The sequence below is a fragment of the Schistocerca americana genome, chromosome 4 (genome assembly GCF_021461395.2).
Source record: "Schistocerca americana isolate TAMUIC-IGC-003095 chromosome 4, iqSchAmer2.1, whole genome shotgun sequence".
NCBI classification, from domain to species: domain Eukaryota; kingdom Metazoa; phylum Arthropoda; class Insecta; order Orthoptera; family Acrididae; genus Schistocerca; species Schistocerca americana.
The window spans coordinates 416,217,646-416,240,240 of NC_060122.1; the positions used below are offsets into that span (position 1 = coordinate 416,217,646).

General features: G+C 42.3%; 1 protein-coding gene across 1 annotated transcript in view; it reads left to right on the plus strand.

The window, feature by feature from the left end:
- The first annotated feature begins 2,823 nt into the window (after positions 1-2,823).
- The window catches only part of LOC124613518 (nephrin-like), a 296,683-nt gene continuing 276,911 nt past the window's right edge, over positions 2,824-22,595 (plus strand). The window contains exon 1 of the mRNA XM_047142228.1: positions 2,824-3,036. Coding sequence (XP_046998184.1) covers positions 2,824-3,036 — 213 coding nt within the window. The remainder of the gene's footprint in view (positions 3,037-22,595) is intronic.

The window sequence follows — 22,595 nt, forward strand, 5'->3', positions numbered from 1 at the left end:
GAGAGGAAGTCGTCCAAGCCGTCGAGAGGTGTTCAATTTCCATTACGTTATTGCCATATAGAGAAAAACAGTGTTTATGCTAGAGGGACACGGTTTACCTTAGTGTAGAAACACACAGATCATCTGAAGGGACAACATAGCTAAATGGTCTAGGTAGTCGACTGCAGCCTCAGCAATCTCATAAGCAGCTTCATTTCCTGAAACTCCTACGTGACCAGGGACCCACATTAACATCACATTGGCTCCATCACCAGCGAGCGAATGGAGGCATTCGACGATTTGTTGTACTAGGCTGTAGCTTGTGTCTAGTACACGTAGGATAAGGAGATCAGATAAGTGAACCGGAAAATAATAAACAATTGCGAAGCCTTTGTCTTGCTGTATGCACTGGATGGCCTGAGAGAGGGTGGAAACCTCTGCAGGAAAATTCGAGCACTGGTCGAGAGGCCGGTGTCTAAAATGTTTTTTGCCACAGACAAACGAGCATCCGACACCACATCAGTTTTAGAGCCATCAGTGTAGGCGAAGGGGCTGTCTCCAGGTTGCGTGCAAAGTTCGAAAAACGTACAGCGATAGGTCAAATCCAGAGTAGTGTCCCTGGGAAGCGAACTAAGTCCAAGATGAACGCGGGCCTCTGCACGAAACCAAGGCTGTGAAGACCTCTCATTCATCGGGCACGTGGCAGATAACGTAAGGTTAAGCCTCCGAAAGCAAATTCCGGGAGGCATAAAGAAGTAACGCTAAGCCCATGTTGGCTATCAAGGGAGTTATCAAAAATGGACGCATAGAATAGATGGTTGGGTCCAGAGGAAAGACGGCACGCGTATCTGCTGAGAACAACACGCCGGTATGATAGCGATAGATCGGGAGCGTCTGCGTAGAGGCTTTTAGGTAGAATAGCGTAGAAAGCTCCAGTGGCCAAACGTATACCTCGATGTTAAATTACGTTGAGACGGCTTAAAATAGACGGTCCTGCAGACGAGTAAACGAGGCACCCATAGTCAATTTGTGATCGGACAGCAGACTGGTAAAAGCGAAGGAGGATATACCAATCTGCTCCCCATCAAATACCCTTTGAAACGCGTAGGATATTTAGTGATCGGGCACAGAGAGCTGCCAGATATATGTGCGAGGACCAACAGAGTTTCCTATCGAGCATGAGCCGCAAGAATTTCGTCGTTTCCACAAACGGAAGAGCAACAGGAGCGAGATGTAATGTTGGCGGAGGAAACTTCTTACGCGCTTGAAATTCTGACAGTGGGTTTCCTCACTGGAGAAGTGGAAGCCGTTCTCGATGCTCCACGATTAAAGACGGTCTAGAATACCGAAAATTCAGTCTTTTAGAAACTCCTGAATAAAATGGGGCAGGTAGTCTCGGAAGCCCCTCTTGAGCATGATAGCATTCGACACATGTATGATCGTTTGCCTAAAAAAATTCACACCTGTGTCGCTGACAGACGGCTGTGCTCTGTACACTGACGTTACTGTTTGGACGCCCTTTACTGTGACACGTGACTTTCATTTGGTAAGAATCTGCTATCACATACTGCTACAATGATAACTACCTGTCACGTCACTTGCGAATGAAACAACCTTACTCTCGAGGATGTAGTATTTTTATTTTCCAGCTATGCAATTATTTTCGTGTTTACAAATAGGTTCTTTATGGTATTAATAAAGTGTTTACAAAACAAATTTTAATCTTAATATCTTCCACAATATTTTTCTGCCTTATCATTCGATTCATGCTAAATATCTCTGATCCAATTTCCCAATGTTTTCCAACTTGTTTTATTATAAATATATTATCGCCACACTCCATGCTTCAAGACTACGTAGCTAAAAGTCAAAGACGCTGACCTTGCCTAGAGCATTGGTTGGATCACTGGTGGCGGATAGTAAACGTTCCAACAGATATCGTGGACAGCTACGAAAACAGAAATGGCTCTGAGCACTATGGGACTTAACTGCTGAGGTCATTAGTCCCCTAGAACTTAGAACTAGTTAAACCTAACTAACCTAAGGACATCACAAACAGCCATGCCCGAGGCAGGATTCGAACCTGCGACCGTAGCGGTCTTGCGGTTCCAGACTGCAGCGCCTTTAACCGCACGGCCACTTCGGCCGGCTACGAAAACAGAGTAACCAGTCCCGGACCAATACAAAATAAAACAAAATCCACTTTGCGTCTGTCTTGTACCAAGCGGCAAAATTGTCAGTGTATGTTCACCAGTGGTGCGGCTGAAATTTATAATCTGGAACTAACCCTTGCAGTCTTAATACTCCGAGTTCATTCAACGAGTTTAATCAACCCCACCTGATTCCCGGTACAATCATCATGGAGCATTTTAATAATCATAATATTACCCCAGGTGGTCAATCCACTGCCAGTATTACGGGCGCAACTGGCCTTTCGGATTCTGGGGTGGCCAGGTTAACCCTAGGACTCACTCTGGGGTCATAGGTGACCCCAATCATCTTTACTATGGATAAAATAATATTTCTATTTCTTGTAAAAATCCAGAATTTTATGACTTTTACCACACAGTATTGTAGTTCTCTCACAAAAATTTTTAGAGCGCTTGACGCAACGTTTAAATCAATAATTAACAAAAACTACTGTTGGGGTCAATTATGACCACAGATGGATTATATGTAACATTCATAGAATGTATAGATTATCAACTACTAATCTCTTTCTTAGGTATTTTGAGTTGGTAACACTGAATTCAGGTGTTATTCAGGTGTTACTCGGAACTAACCTCAAACTGGAAGTTCGTTTCTACGTTTGTTGTACGATTGTTGTTGCAGTGTAATTTCAGCATGGATGGAATACGTTTTGCTCCTGGCTATAGTGTAGAACAAGCTATGGAAGAGTTATTTCGTAGCAGTAGTGATTCAGAAGGTAGTGACGCCGAAGATGATGGAACAGAGACGCAGGTAGACCAAAGTGATGAAATTTGTTTACATGAATTAGAAGAAATTGATATTCTTGCTGAAAATTATGACAGTGGAGAAGATGAAAGTGCAGTACTGGTAAGCAGGGGTCGGGATATTGCATGGAGTATAAAGAACCATCAATTCGTAGATTTCCAATCCGCAACATACAACGATTTTCAGCAGGTATTCCTAGTACAGTTAGTGTTAGCTCAGCTGTTGACTGTTTGAGACAGTTTATTACTAATGAATTGCTGGATATAATAGTTCAGTTCAAAAATCAACGAGGAAATGAACTGAAAGTGTCTGGAAAACTAGTTAACTGGAGTGATACAGACATATGCGAGCTTCTTTCATTTTTAGGCTTGCTCATTCTGTATGGCATACAGAGGAGCCGGGGGAAAACTATTGACGAATTTTGGGACTCTGAATATGGCACTCCTCTATTCCGTGCTACTATGTCGAGGCGGCGATATCAGGACATTCTGCGTTCACTTCGTTTTGACGACCGCATCACAAGACTTGAAAGAAAAGAGAGGACTGGAAATAAGGCTGAAGCTGTACAATAAATATTTCATTAGTTTGCCGTGCAATGTCAAACATCATTTATACCTTCCAGCAACATTACTGTTGATGAACATATTTGCGTGTACAGAGGTCGGTGCAGTTTCAAGGTCTACATTCCTTCAAAGCCAGGAAAGTATGGCATCAAGATATGGTGCCCAGTAGACTGTTAACATGGTTATCTGACAAATCTTCAAATGTACACTGGAAGGAGTGGTGATGTGAGAGAAGTGAATCAAGGCAAGAGAGTGGTCTTAGATTTAGTGCGTCATCTGGCTGGCAGTGGTAGGAATATTACCACTGACAATTTTTTCACGACCTATGACCTTGGCCAAGAATTGTTGAAAATGAAGTTGACACTTGTGGGTACTCTACGTTCTACAAGAAAAGAAGTCCCAAAAGGGTTTTTGCCTTCGAAAACTAGGGAAGAATGCACTACCAGATTTGCATACAGTGGTAAAACCCTATCAGTTTCGTATGTTCCAAAAAGATATAAGGCTGTGCTACTCCTGTCAACACAACATCAATCATTTGAAGTGCCCAAAGAAAACAACTTGAAACGAAAACCAGAAGTAGTGTTGTATTACAACTCAACAAAATCAGGTGCTGATACGCTAGATCAAATGAGCTCTTACTATTCTTTGAAGAAGGGTACAAAACGTTGGCCGTTAGCAGTATTTTATGATCTTGTCGATCTAGCTGCACTCAGTGCCTACAGACTCTTCTGTGTTGCTGTTGAAAAAACAGAGAGACGTCTTTTTCTAATGAAGTTGGCCAAAGAAATGGCAAAGCCCCAAGTGGAACGTCGTTTGAGTTTACCACAAGCAAGGAACATGGATATTATTAGCAGTATCAGACGGTGTGGGTTTGATGATCTGTTAGACAATGGACATGCAGACCTAATACCCGACAATCAGAAGAGAAAACGAGGCAGATGCTCCATTTGCCCCAGATCAAAGGACACAAAATACAGTTCAAAATGCAAAAAGTGAAACAAATTTGTTTCCAAGGAACATTCTGAAATAGTTACTACTTGCAAAATATGTGCAGATGACTATGGTATGGATTCCGGTTAGAATTATGTTTCCTGCTGAGTTGTTCATCACATTTTCTGTAAATTTGAGGCCATTGTGAAACATTTATGAGTGAAACAGATTATGACTTAGAGTAATATTGTAACATCTAATATGTAATTACTCTGTCATATGTAATTTAATTCTACTATGTACATACCTGTTAAAAAAGCTGTGAAATGTGTCTAAATCATAAATAAAATATAAACAAACAGTATTAAACGACAGTACGTTGTTCTCTGAATGATTAGTACACACAGTCAATTATACACTCCTGGAAATGGAAAAAAGAACACATTGACACCGGTGTGTCAGACCCACCATACTTGCTCCGGACACTGCGAGAGGGCTGTACAAGCAATGATCACACGCACGGCACAGCGGACACACCAGGAACCGCGGTGTTGCCCGTCGAATGGCGCTAGCTGCGCAACATTTGTGCACCGCCGCCGTCAGTGTCAGCCAGTTTGCCGTGGCATACGGAGCTCCATCCCAGTCTTTAACACTGGTAGCATGCCGCGACAGCGTGGACGTGAACCGTATGTGCAGTTGACGGACTTTGAGCGAGGGCGTATAGTGGGCATCTGGAGGCCGGGTGGACGTACCGCCGAATTGCTCAACACGTGGGGCGTGAGGTCTCCACAGTACATCGATGTTGTCGCCAGTGGTCGGCGGAAGGTGCACGTGCCCGTCGACCTGGGACCGGACCGCAGCGACGCACGGATGCACGCCAAGACCGTAGGATCCTACGCAGTGCCGTAGGGGACCGCACCGCCACTTCCCAGCAAATTAGGGACACTGTTGCTCCTGGGGTATCGGCGAGGACCATTCGCAACCGTCTCCATGAAGCTGGGCTACGCTCCCGTTAGGCCGTCTTCCGCTCACGCCCCAACATCGTGCAGCCCGCCTCCAGTGGTGTCGCGACAGGCGTGAATGGAGGGACGAATGGAGACGAGTCGTCTTCAGTGATGAGAGTCGCTTCTGCCTTGGTGCCAATGATGGTCGTATGCGTGTTTGGCGCCGTGCAGGTGAGCGCCACAATCAGGACTGCATACGACCGAGGCACACAGGGCCAACACCCGGCATCATGGTGTGGGGAGCGATCTCCTACACTGGCCGTACACCACTGGTGATCGTCGAGGGGACACTGAATAGTGCACGGTACATCCAAACCGTCATCGAACCCATCGTTCTACCATTCCTAGACCGGCAAGGGAACTTGCTGTTCCAACAGGACAATGCACGTCCGCATGTATCCCGTGCCACCCAACGTGCTCTAGAAGGTGTAAGTCAACTACCCTGGCCAGCAAGATCTCCGGATCTGTCCCCCATTGAGCATGTTTGGGACTGGATGAAGCGTCGTCTCACGCGGTCTGCACGTCCAGCACGAACGCTGGTCCAACTGAGGCGCCAGGTGGAAATGGCATGGCAAGCCGTTCCACAGGACTACATCCAGCATCTCTACGATCGTCTCCATGGGAGAATAGCAGCCTGCATTGCTGCGAAAGGTGGATATACACTGTACTAGTGCCGACATTGTGCATGCTCTGTTGCCTGTGTCTATGTGCCTGTGGTTCTGTCAGTGTGATCATGTGATGTATCTAACCCCAGGAATGTGTCAATAAAGTTTCCCCTTCCTGGGACAATGAATTCACGGTGTTCTTATTTCAATTTCCAGGAGTGTATATTGATTGGAGTCATGTATGACCCCAGATGGAGTACTAGAGAAATTTTAGAAGAGTGAGTCCTAGGGTTAAAATGCTGTATGATTCAATAGTAGGGGTCGCAGTCCTCTGGCCATCTTAAAACCAAAACAAATACTATTTTGCAGCACTTAACATACAAATGCTATCGCAACCATGAAAACTTCATAAATTGGGAGGTACATTAAAAGAACAGAAGATACAAATTTTGGCTCTTCAACAAAACGAATGACGCGGACAATAATACCGAGGATTTCGTTTTTTTTTTAAGTACAACAGATTAAAGAAAACTTAATAATACACCACACCTGGAAGTCGCTTTTGCAGTCTCGAAAAATATTTTAATTTCAAACGGAGATAAATCCCATTAATAATAGACTAATGACAATTTCTCTTAAATGCGCTTATGAGGCATACGCTTTGATTAATTCCCATATGCCAGTCAATGAGGTTACCGTAAAAACCTAAACAAGCTAAACAAGCTAAAGAAGCTTGTTAAACGTTAGAAAGCATCATCTCGAAACTTCCCTCAAACGGTGTTAAAATTTTAATGGATGATTTTAATGCTGAATTAGGTACAGAAAAAAAATAAGAAAACGGTGAGTGGATTTCCTGCGCATAAATGGACAAACCAAAACGGCAAAAGACTTTTAGAAACGCGCAAAAATTTTAACCTTAAAATCATGTCAACACATTTCAGAAAGAAACATTCTAAACAAAAGCTTGGCTGGCACCCAATACATTTATTGGAAAATTTCAGATTTATCCTGTAGCAGTTTCATACCCCAACATCAAAGGAATTTTAAATGTCCAAGTTAGGAAAGGGGCTAATATAGATTCTAATCGTTATCTAATGCGAGTAAAAGTAAAACTTCAACCACAAGAACTCTTCAAAGCAAAAATGGTATCCCAAAATTTGATACTATTAAAATAACCCCAACACTAATAAGCGAACCTGACAAAAACCTATCCAACAACTGGGAAAACCTAAAAGAAAAGTTCATCACACGGCACAAAATTTAATTCCGCTAAGAAAGAAACAAAAACACCTCTGGTAGAAAGCGGATTGTGGAACAGCAGTTAAGTCTAGGCAGGAGGCATTCAGAAACTGGAATAGTGACAAAACTGAAAATACGTACAACACCTTTCTGACTGTAAGAAAAGAAACATCGAAATTAATGCGACATACTAAAAGAAACTACAAGAATGCCCAATTTGTAGAAATCAAAATGACTTCCGAAAGAACAACACAAGAAGCTTTTATAAAACATTCAAAACAAAAATAACTGCTACCAACCTCAAAGTCTTTGCTTCAAAAATGAAAATGGCTGTTTGACTCTGTACTACCAAGAAAACTGATAGGTACTGGCGAACAATTTTGAAAAACTATTAAACTGCCGAGAACCATGGAATAAATTCCAACCACAGAAAACTAATAACACCAAACGTAATTCTAAAGAACCTGACCAGACCGAAATAATTGCAGAACCACCAAAATCAATTGGCCGTAACACAATAAAAGACATAACTCAACTAATAAGATATATCTGGCAAACTGAGAGGACTGGAAAACTGCCCTAATACAGCCATTGCATAAAAATAGGGTACAGATCCGATGTTAATAATTGCTGAGGAATCTCTCTTCTCCCGGTCACATGCAAAATTCTCTAGCATTGTCTACTTGGCCGAGCCCAAGAAATGAACCTGACCAGATCGAAATAATTAAGCAAATTAAGAGACTTAATAACAATAAAGCATCTGCAGGAAACGGTATAATTTAAAATCAATTGGCCGTAACAAAATAAAAGACATAACTCAACTAATAAGATATATCTGGCAAACTGAGAGGACTGGGAAACTGCCCTAATACATCCATTGCATAAAAATAGGGGATAGATCCGATGTTAATAATTGCTGAGGAATCTCTCTTCTCCTGGTCACATGCAAAAATCTCTAGCATTGTCTACTTGGCCGAGCCCAAGAAAAGTTAGAACCTAACATTGGTGACTATCAAGAAAACCTTACAACAAACAGTTCCTGTCAGGAACAAATTCTTAATTTAAAAACTACTCCTTAGGCACCAAAGGATTTCTGCTAAGAATATTGTATGTACATTTGTGGATTTTAAAAAGACCTAAAACTCAGTTGATCATGAATCTCTTTACCAAATTTTAAAGGAGCAGGGGCTAGGAAATATAACTCTATCACTGATTAAGGAAACGTTAACTGACACTAGCTCTGAAGTTAAATTCATCGGAGAAATTTCTGAAGCATTTCACTGAAAGACTAGTGTTTGACACGGAGATGGATTCTCCCCATTACTGTTTAATTGTGTTTTGGAAAAGGTGATTACAGAATGGCGAGAGCAAAAGTCGAGTCAAAATATAGATCAATCAATCAAGTTAGGTAGATGTAATATTAGACTGCCTGGCCTTTGCAGATGATCTGTCAATTTTAACTAGGGATGTTGCCTCAGCTCGAAAACAAATTGTAATTGTCAATGAAGTTGTGGAGAAAGTAGGACTACAAATGGCATTCGAAAAATCGGAATATATGACATGCAACAAACAAGCACCAAAGTTTTTGAACACAAGATATGGTAAAATAAAATGGGTAAATACTTGGGGAAAATTGTACAAGAAACAGTCTGGAAAAGCTGCAAACGAAGATCGATGTCAAAAAATGGCAACTGCATTCAGTTCAACACAAAATATTCATGAAAAAAGTCACTTTCTAAATTCTGAAAACTTAGGTATTACAGCACTGTAATTTAACCTGAATGTCTTAATGGAGCAGAACCTTTACTTTTAAATTGAAAGAGGGCTATTGAAGAAATTAAAAAGAAAGAAAGATTATTAGGCCCCAAAATTACTGATGGAGAAACTTATAGGCTGAGAAGTAATATGGAAATAGAAGAATACACAGACATACATAGTGACATGAGAAAACGAAGACTTAAATTTTATAGGCACATTAAATGAATGGCACCGACTAGTTTGAAAAGACAAATAGTAGAATTCTACGAAAACTGAAATAAAGCCAAAACTGAGCCAATTAAATGGATCGCTGCGATTGAGGAGGATCTTAAAGTAGCCGGTAAAACTCAAGCAGAGGTTACCTTCAGGCAAAAAATATCTGCTTGGAAAGTTTGTCAGAGGGAAATTAGAAAAGGGACTGGAACACCTTGGTCTGATGAAAGAAACAGACATTATTGTGAAAGGAAGAAATACATTTGGACACAAAGGAAGGCCAACCAACAAACATGACACCGATGGTTGTACCTCGCGCGGTCCTACTGGACCCATACGTGAATAATAAATAGTTATCACCATACGAGTATCCCTTCCTGAAGCTTGATTACTCTTCTAAAATATTAGCATTAGCTGTATTTTGCACTAATCGATTATGAATTTTGCAGTAAATTTTACGTGACGCATTTAGTAAATTTGTTTCTCCATAATATGGTGTAACTTTTCTATTGCCTATTTAGTACATTTTTATTAGGCCGCTTTTTAGTTCTGTTTGTATGCTAGGTACAAATTTAGCAATTCCCGATGAGCTACAGACATTAGAATTTAAAGAAATGCGAAGTTAATACCTTCTCTTGTCGGTCTTTACGTTAGACATAGGGGTGGGGATGGGGGAAACTTGTTTGGTAACTAGTGACCTCTCAGCTGCCCCACAGGACCCACTGAAAGTAACAAATGAAATAATGAGACTGTTGTGACGTAACAAGACTGTTACGCCACACTGAAGTAGCCGAAAGAAAGGCACGCGTACACACACGCCGACTGGCGTCAAGTCTGGAACAAGATACGTTATGACTGCTATCAAGAAAATACGTAGCTTTGGAATATACTTAACTTTATTTATTCCTTGTGATACATCTCTCTTGGCTATACAAATGAGACTCGTAAGATACATGCACTGTTACAATTGGCGCCATGCTAGGTCGTAGCCATGGACTTAGCAGAAGGCTATTCTAACTGACTCTCGGCAAATGAGAGGAAGGCTTCGTCCGTATTGTCGCTAGCAATGTCGTCCGTACAACTGGGGCGAGTGCTCTATCGTATATCGGGACCTGCCTTGTGGTGTCGCTAGGTCTGCGATCACACAGTGGCGACACGCGGGTCCGACATGTACTAAATGGACCGCGGCCGATTTAAGCTACCACCTAGCAAGTGTGGTGTCTGGCGGTGACACCACCGAGACCATGAATCGAAGACCAATAAAGTAAAAAGGCGAATGAAGTATCATTATCATCTTCTCCTTTTTCTTCTTGGTCTTGTTCTTGTACCTTTTCATCGCATCGGCGCAGGGTCGACATGGTTAAGAATGGACTTACACTAAACTCCGTCAGATCATGCCTTGGAAGGTCCAACGGTAGTAACCGTCCGCCGTATCATCCTCAGCCCACAGGTGTCACTGGATGTAGATATGGAGGGGCATGTGGTCAGCACACCGCTCTCGCGGCCATATGTCAGTTTACGAGACCGAAGCCGCTACTTCTCAATCAAGTAGTTCCTCAGTTTGCCTCGCAAGGGCTGAGTGCACCCCGCTTGCCAACAGCGCTCGGCAGGCCGGATGGTCACCCATCCAAGTGCTAGCCCAGCCCAGCAGCGATTAACTTCGGTGATGTGACGGGAACCGGTATTACCACTGCGGCAAGGCCGTTGCCTAATAAGAATGGGCTTGGAAGAGTTAATTTAAGGAGTGACCGGTGCTTTTCCCGTTCCTCCCCGTTACCCTTTCGGGACGGAATATGTGTGTGTGTGTATGTGTGTGCGTGCGTGTGTGTGTGTCTGTGTGTGTGTGTGTGTGTGTGTGTGTGTGTGTGTGTTCTGTAGCTACTCACGCTAACCACGGGACCACGGCATTCCTGGGCTCATATTCTCCTGGATGTTACTTATCTTGCGCATGGACTACTCAGTTTGTATAACTTACTAATTCTTTTCACGGTTCCACACAACTTCTTCCTGTTTTCTCGATTGATCTGTGTTCAGTTTTTCAAGGCCTATCCACTGTGCCAACTTCTAACTAAATCTGAGGGGGGTGCGATGGGGAAGTTCCCTTGTAAGCATACAATTCACCGCCGACCAGCGTCTATGGCACTTGTGCATCTGCACAACGGAAACCTAATGGATAAGAGTAAATTTTGTAAAATATGTCCCACTCAGGCCGTCTGGTACACCATTTGCAATTTATTCTGTTATTTCAACGTGTATCGCCTTCTTGTGGCCTCTTCGTGTTATCTTACAATTTTCGTTTTGCAAAATTAAAAAAAAAAAAAAAACTATTGGTACGTCTTTGCAGGTTTATATGACCTATCGCGCGGTTCAGTCTCAGCGACCTTTTACAAATTTTATAAAACGTTGTGTTGTACATCCGACCTTCGTATCTGCACGGTGAGTGTACTAATGTGTGCAAACTTAGCTTTCCACTTAGCGCCGAAAATGGACAAAACATCTGAACTGTCTTCTCAAACCCAGGATGTCAAACAGACATTCTTAATGAATATGCCCCTGGCACTGTAAGGCAGATAATATCAGGTGCGGATCGTAACAAAAAATCATTAGAAATGCTGCTGTCACATACCTATAACGCATGAATTAATAAAAGTCAGAGTTTGGGGTCTATTCTAGAAAGACAACACAGTTATTCCCTTTTTTATTCTACCTATCATTCATCAACCGTTGCTTTCAGGGGTTAAATGACAAACCACAATCACCTTCAATTACTTTTGACAAACAAAATATATCAGTTTTGCATATATTGAAATGACGATTATTAAAATCGTTATCTCTACACCTGAAACTTTTTTAAAACAGGAAAGAATGAGTGTTAAAAACCTCATGAGCTCATTTAAATCTTCTTTTTCATAGCTGGTCAATGCATTGAGTTTGTGGGGAATAAATTTACTTTTTGAACCGATGAAAAAACTCTCATGTACTCAATGTGAGGATAGGTTAGTATCCTAGCTTTTGATAGTCAGGTCAAAGTGTATGCAAGTTGGAGTGAGCAAAATCTAGACTCAACGTTTACTGTGGCCTATTGCGAGATGGTACTTTACGCAGCTGCATCTGCAACGGCGTTGTCTCCGTGCTGGATCTGAAACGCTAATTTCCTACACTGGCCTTGAGTGAATTCACTCAGTCGCAACCTTCTTGCATTCCGCAGAACGTTAATTTTTCGCTAGTCGACATAATGGCCACTACACACTCGCTATGCGTTGGAGCGACGTGCACAATTTCTTTACCCACAAAAATTCCCGGAGGAATAATTAACTGCCACTTTGCTATCCGTCGCCAAGATACGTGAAGCGTATAGTCCTCACTTCGCAGAAAGCAAAGCTATCAATGCCCTCACTTATTTCCACACACTTGTGTGGTTCGCCGCAAGACGAGACAGAGAGAGATGGAAAATTTTAGGTCTCTAAATGCTTTTCTGTAATGGGGATCTCCCCAACGTGTCGTGTCTGCGTTGACAAGTATGGCTTCCGCAAATCACCGTCTCACTAGAGGTGAACATATTTTTATTTTTTCTTGCTGGGTCGCATCACAGTCCTGCTAATGACATGCAGCCACTTACTATTATTATTTAGGTTGAAAGGAATAATGTATTGTTCTGGCCTTATCCCTTTCTGCGCTGAAACTAGCCGTTCTTTTGCTAAATGGGAGTTTTACAATATCATTAACCATCTGCTTGGTCGTCTCCAAAATGCATTTCACTTTAACTTGTTTGTTCATGCCAGTCTATATATTGGTAGTTATTGTTTTATTGTTTTGTTAGTTTTCAGTACACGAGATTAACTGCAGTAGCCTTTTGTGGATATAATAAAATAATTTTTCTCAGGATCTCATACTGCGTCATCCTGTCATTATGGATAAAGCTTATGTAAGATCTGTAAAATCCGAACGCCATACAGTTGTAAAAGGAAAATTTTAAGATAACATGAAAATGCTCCAAGAAAGAGATAGGCATTGTTAGTAAAAAAATAAACTGCAACCTAGATAGCTTATAATTTGGACGATTTTCTTCAATTTCTGCTTGAAGTCTGTCGAGGATCAGATCTACTGTACGGTGCATAAATTTGTGCACATAGCTTAAAGAAATATTATACAAATGCCGCTGGAATTCCAAGACAGCTGAACAAAAGCTTACACGAAGTTAACGAAGTGCTCTGAGTTACCCCTAACTATGGACAAAAATGTGAAAGGAAGCTAAGCGAACTAGTGTTCGTATTTCAGAGACAGAGGGCGTAATTACTATTGTACAGATCGGGGCATACAGTTTCTGTACAAGATCTTGAACGTGATTCTTCCAAGAAAGCTCTTCATCCGTTTTCTGTACGAATTGCGTGTGAGGAGGTCGCGATACGTATGAGGAAGTACCCAATAGGTATATTGAGTACCATGGTTTACACGCTACCCACCGGGAGAACACAGTAGTAGCATAAACCAATTCCCAGAAATTTTGGCAGTTTAAGAGGAGCCAGAATAAGCAAACACGTGTCTCGGCTTATCTGTAAATACTGCACCGTTTCGGAGAAAACAACAGTAAAAGTTTCCGATGAACTCTATGTACATTTAGTACATGATAAGTTCGACTGAAGCGAGGTCACAGTTGGTAGCAGTGCGAATTCAGAGTTTTGCAACCTGTGTTCGAATTCCTATTAATATTTTAATTTTTGTGTTTGTTTTCATCACCTACATCCGTAAAATATAACTGCAGTAATATTTTCAACGGTATTTTGAAAAGACATTGACCTTATTCATCTACTAAACGTCTGTCTGTTGAATTAATAAATAGGGACCGATGACCGTCGCAGTCTGGTCTCTTTAACCCCCACAAACCAACCGATAAATAAATAAAGAAATAATAAAAACAACAATGACAAAAATGATTTGAAATTATTTTCTGTCAAATTCCTGTAAAGTAACTAGATTTATACGCACCAATGTTCGGGAAAAAATGATTCGTAATGCGCGGTTTGTCACGAAATTATTGCTAATCCGCGAAATCTGCAACAATGTTAACGGCGTTCCTTTCTCAAGGGTGATTCGTACGAAGAAATGTTTAGTACTGTAGTAAACCCACCTTCGCGTAATGATCATTGTATTCAGAATGTCTACATTTCAAATGTTTCTACGAAGGGTATCATCCAAGGTGATGCACCAAACAGTCCTGAAGAATAAAGATAAGAATAAAATGCAAAAATTAGTATAAGAATTTATATGAGAACGAAATATAGGAGTACGAGAATTTAAAAAGATTCTAACCCCTGAAAATACCGAACACTCAAATACTATATAATAAATGTGTGACACTTACTGTCTTACTTTTGCGGTTTTTATAGCGCCCTTATATTCCCTGATTTGATATGAAACATTTGTGTAGTAACTTTCTACGAACATGAGTAGATAAATGAAGTAAAAGGAAATAAAATTAAAAAGAATCGGGTATCGAACACGGGGAGCTGAATTGAGCAGCTGTAATGCTCCAGTCTGTGTCATTGCTTCATTAGAAATTTCAGCGTGCTAAAAGCCATGTACGTAAGGCGAAAACTTTTTCTTAGAAGTAGTCGAGTATCTAAGGATAAGGTGAGACACATATTCGCTAATTTTGAGCCCTCTTCCACTGATCAATGTTTCTAGGAAATTGGGTTACGCCACTTGCCAGGTTCTCCTCGCCAGAAAGGAAAACGTACGGCTTTACAAGAACCGTACTTAACTGCGTCTCTCTGCTGCATTCCATAGTATTCCTTAGTCTATGTGATCGTATTCACAATGATTAGTTAGGAAGCATTTTGGAAAACTGTATTACATAAAGGGAGAACAGAAGTAAACGACGGCATCAGTCAGGTGTACGTTACAACGAATCAAGCGGCAGTTAGCGCCGGCGGCGCGCCTTAGCTCTTTACCACCTCGTTCACTAAAGTTTACTCGACGAGGAGTCGGCCAGGAACATTTGCTGAGCCAGAAAGCTTTGGCGGCGGCAGCAGAATTCCCGCGGAGAGAGCACTCCGCCACTGTGCAGCCGTCAGCGCCGCTAATGAGCTCACGCAGCGACATCTGGCGGGCCGCCCCCGCTGTTGACACTGCGTTTGCGCCGTGACCTGCCCGCCACAGCGCCGCAGCACGGCTGGCTCCGTGTCGCGCGCCGTGGCGTCGTCTCAGCCGCGCCTGCGCGCCGCCCACAGGTGTGCGGCAAGTGTTTGCGGCCGCGAACGCCGTGTGCGAGCGCCGAGCGCAGCTGCTGTCCCACGACAGGCGGTCGCTTACTCGGAGATACGTGCTACCAAGTTCTCTCAATGCCAATAATTAATGCATAAAATTTCACCTACTGATAACGAATGCACTGTTCAAAAGTCGTAAGAGGAGGACGTATGCTTGGGAAAGGCCTAGAAACACGAGAAAATTTCACGTGGATTACAGAATGGTCAGGGAGAGATTGTGAAATCAGGTACTGAATTTTAACTTACCCAAGAGCAGATACAGACTTACAAGCGGATCTTACTACCTGGCTCCGATCATGCCCCCACCCCCTTTTCACCGTCCACTCCCTCTTACAGCCGACCACAGATTTTCTCATTTTCATAGGGTTTATCAAGACACCTTAATAAGTACTCCTGGAGGGAACTGACAACATGAATCCTTCATGGCTTCATGGCTGTAAAAGTCGGAGGGGATGGAAATCTCTTCTGAACGGCACGGTGCAAGGCACCCAAGATATGCTCAATAATGTTAATCACTGGGAAGTTTTGGGGCTAACGGAAGTGTTAAACACAGAAGAGTTTACCTGGAGCTACTCTGTAGCAGTTCTGGACATGTGGGGTGTCGCACTGTCCTGCAAGAATTGCCAAAGTCCGGCGGAATGCACCACGGACATGGACGGATGGAGGTTATCAGACTGGATGCTTAATTTCGTGTCATCTGTCAGAGACGTATCTAGACGTATCAGGGTCCCCACATCACACCAGCTGCAAAGGCCCCAAACCATTAAAATGCTTCCACCAGCTTGAACAGCCCAATATTGACATGAAGGGTCCATGGTTTCATGAGGTTGTGTCAATCCGGTACAATTTGAAATCACACTCGTTCCACCAGGCAACATGTTTCCAGTTATAAATAGTTCAATGTCGGTGACGACGGGCCAGGCGAGGCGTAAAGCTTTGTGTCGTGCAGTCATCAAGGGTACACAAGTAGGCCTTAGGCTCCGAAAGCCCATATCGATGATGTTTCGTTGAATGATTCGCATGCTGACACTTGGTGAAGGCCCATAATTGAAATCGACAGAAATTTGCCTGAAGGATTGCACTTCTGTCACGATGAGCGATTCTCTTCATTCGTTGTTGCTCCCGTTCTTAAAGGATCTTTTTGCGGCCGCAGAGACATCGGAAATTTGATGTCTTACCAGATTACCGATATTCGCGGTACACTCACGAAATGGTCGTACGGGAAAATGAACACTTCGTCGCTACCTCGGGGAATCTGTGTCGCACCGCTCGTGCGCCGACTATAACACCGCGTTCAAACTCACCTAAACGTTGATAACCGGCCTCTGTAGCAATAGTAACCAATCTGACAACTGCGCCAGACACTTGTTGGTTTACGCAGCCGTTGTCGTGCGCAGCGCCGTATTCTGCCTGTTTACATATATCTGTATTTGAATACGCATGCCTGTACCAGTTTCTTTGGAGCTTCAGTGTACATTATACGTAAATTGAAGGTGGAGAGGGGAAGAAAGAAGAGTATATGGAGACGACCACAGCTGACAGCTGCATCGGGACATGCCACGGGAAGAACAGACACCACGCATTCGTATAATTTCATTGACCTAGCTGGGTCAATAAAGTGATAAGAAAAAAAAACCTTCAAGTATAGGTCGATAGCGCTAGTAATAATTGCTTAAAGTCAAGTACTGAGAAGAAAACCATATTGGCATGCTCTTAACCATTGAAAATCCACTTGAGCGCAAGCCTGGAAATGACAATAGATTTCGACAAACTAATTAACCTTCAAATGGATAACTTAAAGAAGAGAGGTGAGGCACACATCATTCAAGAACTAACTGTGTCAAATGCCATAAGTAATTATCATTTTTCTGATTTGCACTTTTGGCCTGAGCTGCAGTGTACAAGGCATCACAAATACCGTGGAAGACAAGGTTAAAACGAAAAGCTTCCAACATGTTACGCTTAGTTCCTTATATTAAACATTTGCAAAATTTAGAATTTTAGATAACTCAGGTACAGTTATCGCAGTTAACCATGAGGATATCCAAATACAATTCCTTTAAACCAGTACAGTCCAATCCGAATGAATTTTTTTAATGATAAATACAATGCTTTAAAATGAAAAAAGGCCATGAATAAAAAAATTCGTGAAACAATGATACCCGAATTTGTTACGGTAAAGCAAAAACATTTAGTAATAGTTTAATAAAGTAACTACGTGGTACTTGCCCACAAGAGCTTCTAGTTAATCAACCAGTGATCTTTTAAAGCTACAGTTTTAACGGCGAGCGGGTTTCAAATATTACAAATGGGAGCACCAAAAGGCTTACACCAGATACAAAACAGAACAGATAAACATGGCCATTCTATAACAAAAATACGTACTTAATCAAAGTGGATAAAGTAAAGCAAGCACTCACCAAATTGTAATAAAATAAGCTGGCCAGCTACACAAATCAATGAAGCAGTACATCTGATTATCTAATGCCTTCAATCACATAAACGTTGTTCGTCATAGTGAACAGGAATAAGTGCACACAACCAGGATACGACATCATACATGTACAATCCACTACTAAATCCAATACTAAATAATGTCTGCATCATAATAAACATCGTTAATGCTCATGGCACTGACATAGGCCTAAGTGTCACTTAAAGCAAAGAGCCTATAACAAGGTGAAAACCAAATGAAGCAGATTGTACTAGTTCCATTTTAATAAATAAGCACCAGCAATCGACATACCTGGTACAGGTCATAACAACGGCTCTGCAGAAGTATTAAACGGAGTAGGCGAATACAAACCAAATCCGAAAGGAGAAATCTGCGTTCTATGCACTACTTGGCGATGGGTGTATTAGGACATAATACCCTACACAATGTACTACTAATGGGTATTACAACATAAACACGTCCTATACGCAAGCATCAAAACATTAGACTCACATAAATCGTGATACCTCATGAGTCGGTGCGATTAACCCAACATTTAAATTCCTGCTCAGCCACACAACGACTCACAATGCGTGGCTCCAGTAAGTATAGCACGAAAACATTTAACAATTTAAATGGGGACAAGCTACAAGATTCACGGTACTAAGAAGCCGGAAAGCAAATCACCTTGAGGAATAGACCCAGATATTCACTGCTTTGAGAAAGAAAAAGAAATTTCTACGCTGCGGTTAGACCCTCAAGGATGTAAGGTGCTGTGATGGTCGAATCAACGTCACTGGCTGGCAGCAATGAACACGAGGCCAGGCCATCGCTTTCTCTGCCCTAATCTGTGCACAGCCGGGGAAACACGTCACGTTGAAGGCAGCTTACCAACAGGACCGAGAAACTGTAGTCATTCAACCGACATCGCGTGACAGCGTGGTCTCGCTCGTAGGAAACGGCCAAAGACACGTGAAACAATGTCGCATCTGTCCATGTTTGATGTGTGCCAATGGTAACTGGCGTGTGCACTGCTCAGTAATATTATTTTACAAACGCTTAATCACAATCTTTAATAAAAGTAACATGTAATTCTTTAGTTACAGGTCATACGACAGAAATAAAATATGATACAGGCATAGGAAATGACTTTCGTTCAATGAAGAAAAATTGTGTTGGTCAATCATACTGATCTATCCTTAGATATAGATCATTGTTTTATTTTTCTATTTGATGTTTCACCGTTTAGCACACAATTTTAATTTGCAGGGAAAATGGCATTTTTTACAATTAGTAATCAAAAATAATAATATACTGGTTTCACTATAATATCACAGAGTTTCTAATCTACGTATCCAGCTAAAAAAGATTTTGTAGCCGCGTTACAAATACCTTGTACTTAACAGCAATCATGGGTGATTATTTTTGAAATTTGATGTCCGATCAGCGAATAACCTTGAGATTCTGTAAGAATCTAGAAACCTGAAAAGAGTCTGTCCCCTAAGGACTTCTTGTAAGAAAACTATTTAGGAACGTGGGCTGAAATTTAGCACAATATTCCGAAAGAATCATAGTGGAATGGAGTACGATACTGAACTGCTGAGGAATGGTGATGTGAGTTTGAATTGTTCTACAGCTGTAGGTCCTCCGCTAATGAAAACCAGCTGAAGCAAAATAGCATTCTCTCAAGAGGCAGTCATGCAAATAGGACAGGTAAATATAGGTATGAGGAAACTGACTGTGCTTAAACCTTACAAAACAGAAGAGGCACTTCAGTTCACTGACAGAGGAAGGAAGTACGAAAACATTCAGGAAAAGACATGAATACACCAACATACGTCACTTAGGAATGAAATACGTAGGAAATTCAGCGAAGCCAAGGTGACGTCGCTGCAGAAAAAATGCAAAATAAATGGAAACCGAAAGTTGAAGCAGTCTTAGGTAAAATTAAAAGCAAAGCAGTCAACAGTAAAAGAGCAAGATGAATTGCACTGTTAAATGCAGTGGAGAGAGCAGATATGTGGAAAAAGTAAATTGATGGCTTCTACTAGGGGAAGGAACGCTCTGATGACTTAATGGAAGAATTGGGAATCAATATGGAAGACACCGGGCATTCAGTATTTGAGTCATGCTTTAACAGAGCTTTGGAAAACTTGTGATCAAATAAGGCGAAAATCTTACATAACATTTCTTCGGAGTTTCTAAAATCGTTGTCATAGATCGATTTGTTGAATGTATATGCATGGTAACATACCATCAGACTTGGGTAAAAGCATCATACCCACAACCCCGAAGATAGCAAAAGGAAGTGAATGCGTGGAATCACCTAAAAATTTCATGCATAAAAGTTGCTGAGAAGAATAATGTGCAGAAGAATGTAAAACAACATCTTTAGATTACGTTCAGTTAGATTTTAGGAAAGGTAAAAGAATCAGACAGGCAGTTCCGACGTTCCCATGGCTTATAACCATACCAGGTGAAACAAAATAAGCCAGTAAGTACACTTATCTTGTCAAAAATATTTAGATACCTATTAGTGGACACTCATATCGTGTGTGTCCAGCTACACCTTTGAGACAAATAAACGTCTCTGGCAAAATTTCCGACGAGGCGCCCTACGGTCTGTGGAGCAATGGCAGCCTCGCCTTCGTCAAGAGCCGAACGCGAAGAAGGTAGTCCTTTCGGTATAAAGTAACGGCAACGTTCAAACTCACATCAAATGAGTACTGTTGAGATCGGAACTCTGGCTACGCCTATCCTTTTCAGGAATATTATTGTCCGCCAGACCATTGCCCCACAGACGCTCCTTTATGACTGGTTCCATTGTGTTGCTGGTACAACCACCTTCCTCTTCTGCGCGTAGTAAACGAAGCTGTGAAATTTGTTCATATCTTTGGGCATTTACCGGTATCTTAAGTGAGATAAGGGACCCGTACCCTAACTATATGTATAAAAAAAATCTGTAAAACCAGCAGATCCGGGCTTCACCGTTATCACTACACATGAACGCAGGCACCTGTCTCCCCAATTCAACATACCCAAACTCTTCTATCTGTTTGCCACGGGAAACTCTTTACATCACCTGAAGGCTCGCCTAGTGTTGACTACGTAACTTCGTATCTTGCGTGCAGTTGCTTCCCAATTGCACAACTTACTTTTTGGATCGGGCAGCGTTAGAAGTGTTGAAATGTTTTGAATGGATCTCTCACCTCTCGGTGACACTGAATCACTAGTCCACATTCGAAGTCACTGAGTTCTTCTCATCAGCTCGTTGTATTTGTCTACTGTCAACACAGCACCCCCCCACCCCCTTTTAAAACCTGCGGTTCCACCTCGGGTGACATCAAGAGATGAATTCCGTACTACGTAAGGGTGTATAAATAATTTAGATCAGATAAGAAAAGCAAAGCTCTGCACACTGACCAATAGGAGGCAGTAGGGACTGCCCGACAGACAAGCGTGTCGTTCACTGCCAGTGGCGACATTCCGATGCGGTATGGCCGGTGTCATCTTTCCTGAATCTGGAGGAGCTACTTCTCACTCACGCAGCTCCCCAGCTGGCATAACGAAGCTGAGTGCACACTGCGCAAATCCTCCCAGTAAAGAAAAATCCGTGGCAGTACCGAAAATCGAACGCCGGTCCTCAGCACAGCAGCCAGACTCGCTGCCCATTGAACTACAGCTGCGTAGAATGTTGATCAGAGAGTGTATCCGAAATTCACAGAGAAATTTTAGTTTAATAGGAAGGCTATACAGAGATCTGTAACGTATGTCAAAATTGCTTGTTTTACTGACACTTCTATAGCTCCCATTTATGCGAGTAGTGTAGCTACTGGTATACTGCCACATTTTGCTCTTAACTGCAATAAACAATTATGAGATACCAATGTTGTCATAGTCAAAGCCACTTGATCTTTGAAGGTGCATATGGTAGTGCAGGTTCTCACATTCAAGGGCAATAATGTTATACGTGACCTGAAGCAGATCGCATCATCATGTAACGTAGCAACTACATTACGTTGAACTGTATATAAGGGGCCTTCAAAAAGAAACGAGCCGGAGTCTGGAAAGCGCAAACCTCTGACAGGAGTGTAATATCGTGGCGTATGTAACGAGGTGTGGTTCCGACCAGAGCTTGGAAGTCCACAGCCCATCGCTAGAGGGCACGCGTGCACGTCACGTGACAATACAGAGCTAGCAGCAGCGCGCATCAATCGTCCAACGCAGTCAGTCACAATGCAAATAGTGACATGGAGGCGTCAAAAGACGAGCAAAGAGGTGTTGTTCATTTTCTGACAGCGGAAGGAGTAGGAGGAACGGACATTCATCGACGAATGTCACAAGAATATGGAGAACACTGTGGGTCCCTTGAAAGGGTCAAGGCGTGGCACAAGCGCTTAAGGGAGGACGGAAGTCGTTAGCCAATTATGCACTGTCTGGAGCACCACACAGCATTACCGATGACATCGTCCAGCTCGTGGATGCACTCATTACCCAGGACTGCCGAGTGACTGTGAAAGCGTTAGCCGCCGTGGTCGCATTGAGCGTCGGAAGGGTTCACACCATCATGAAGGAACGACTGCACATGCGTGAAGTGTGTGCCCAGTGGGTGCCCCACAGTCTTCAACAAGGGAGCATATCTAACGGCC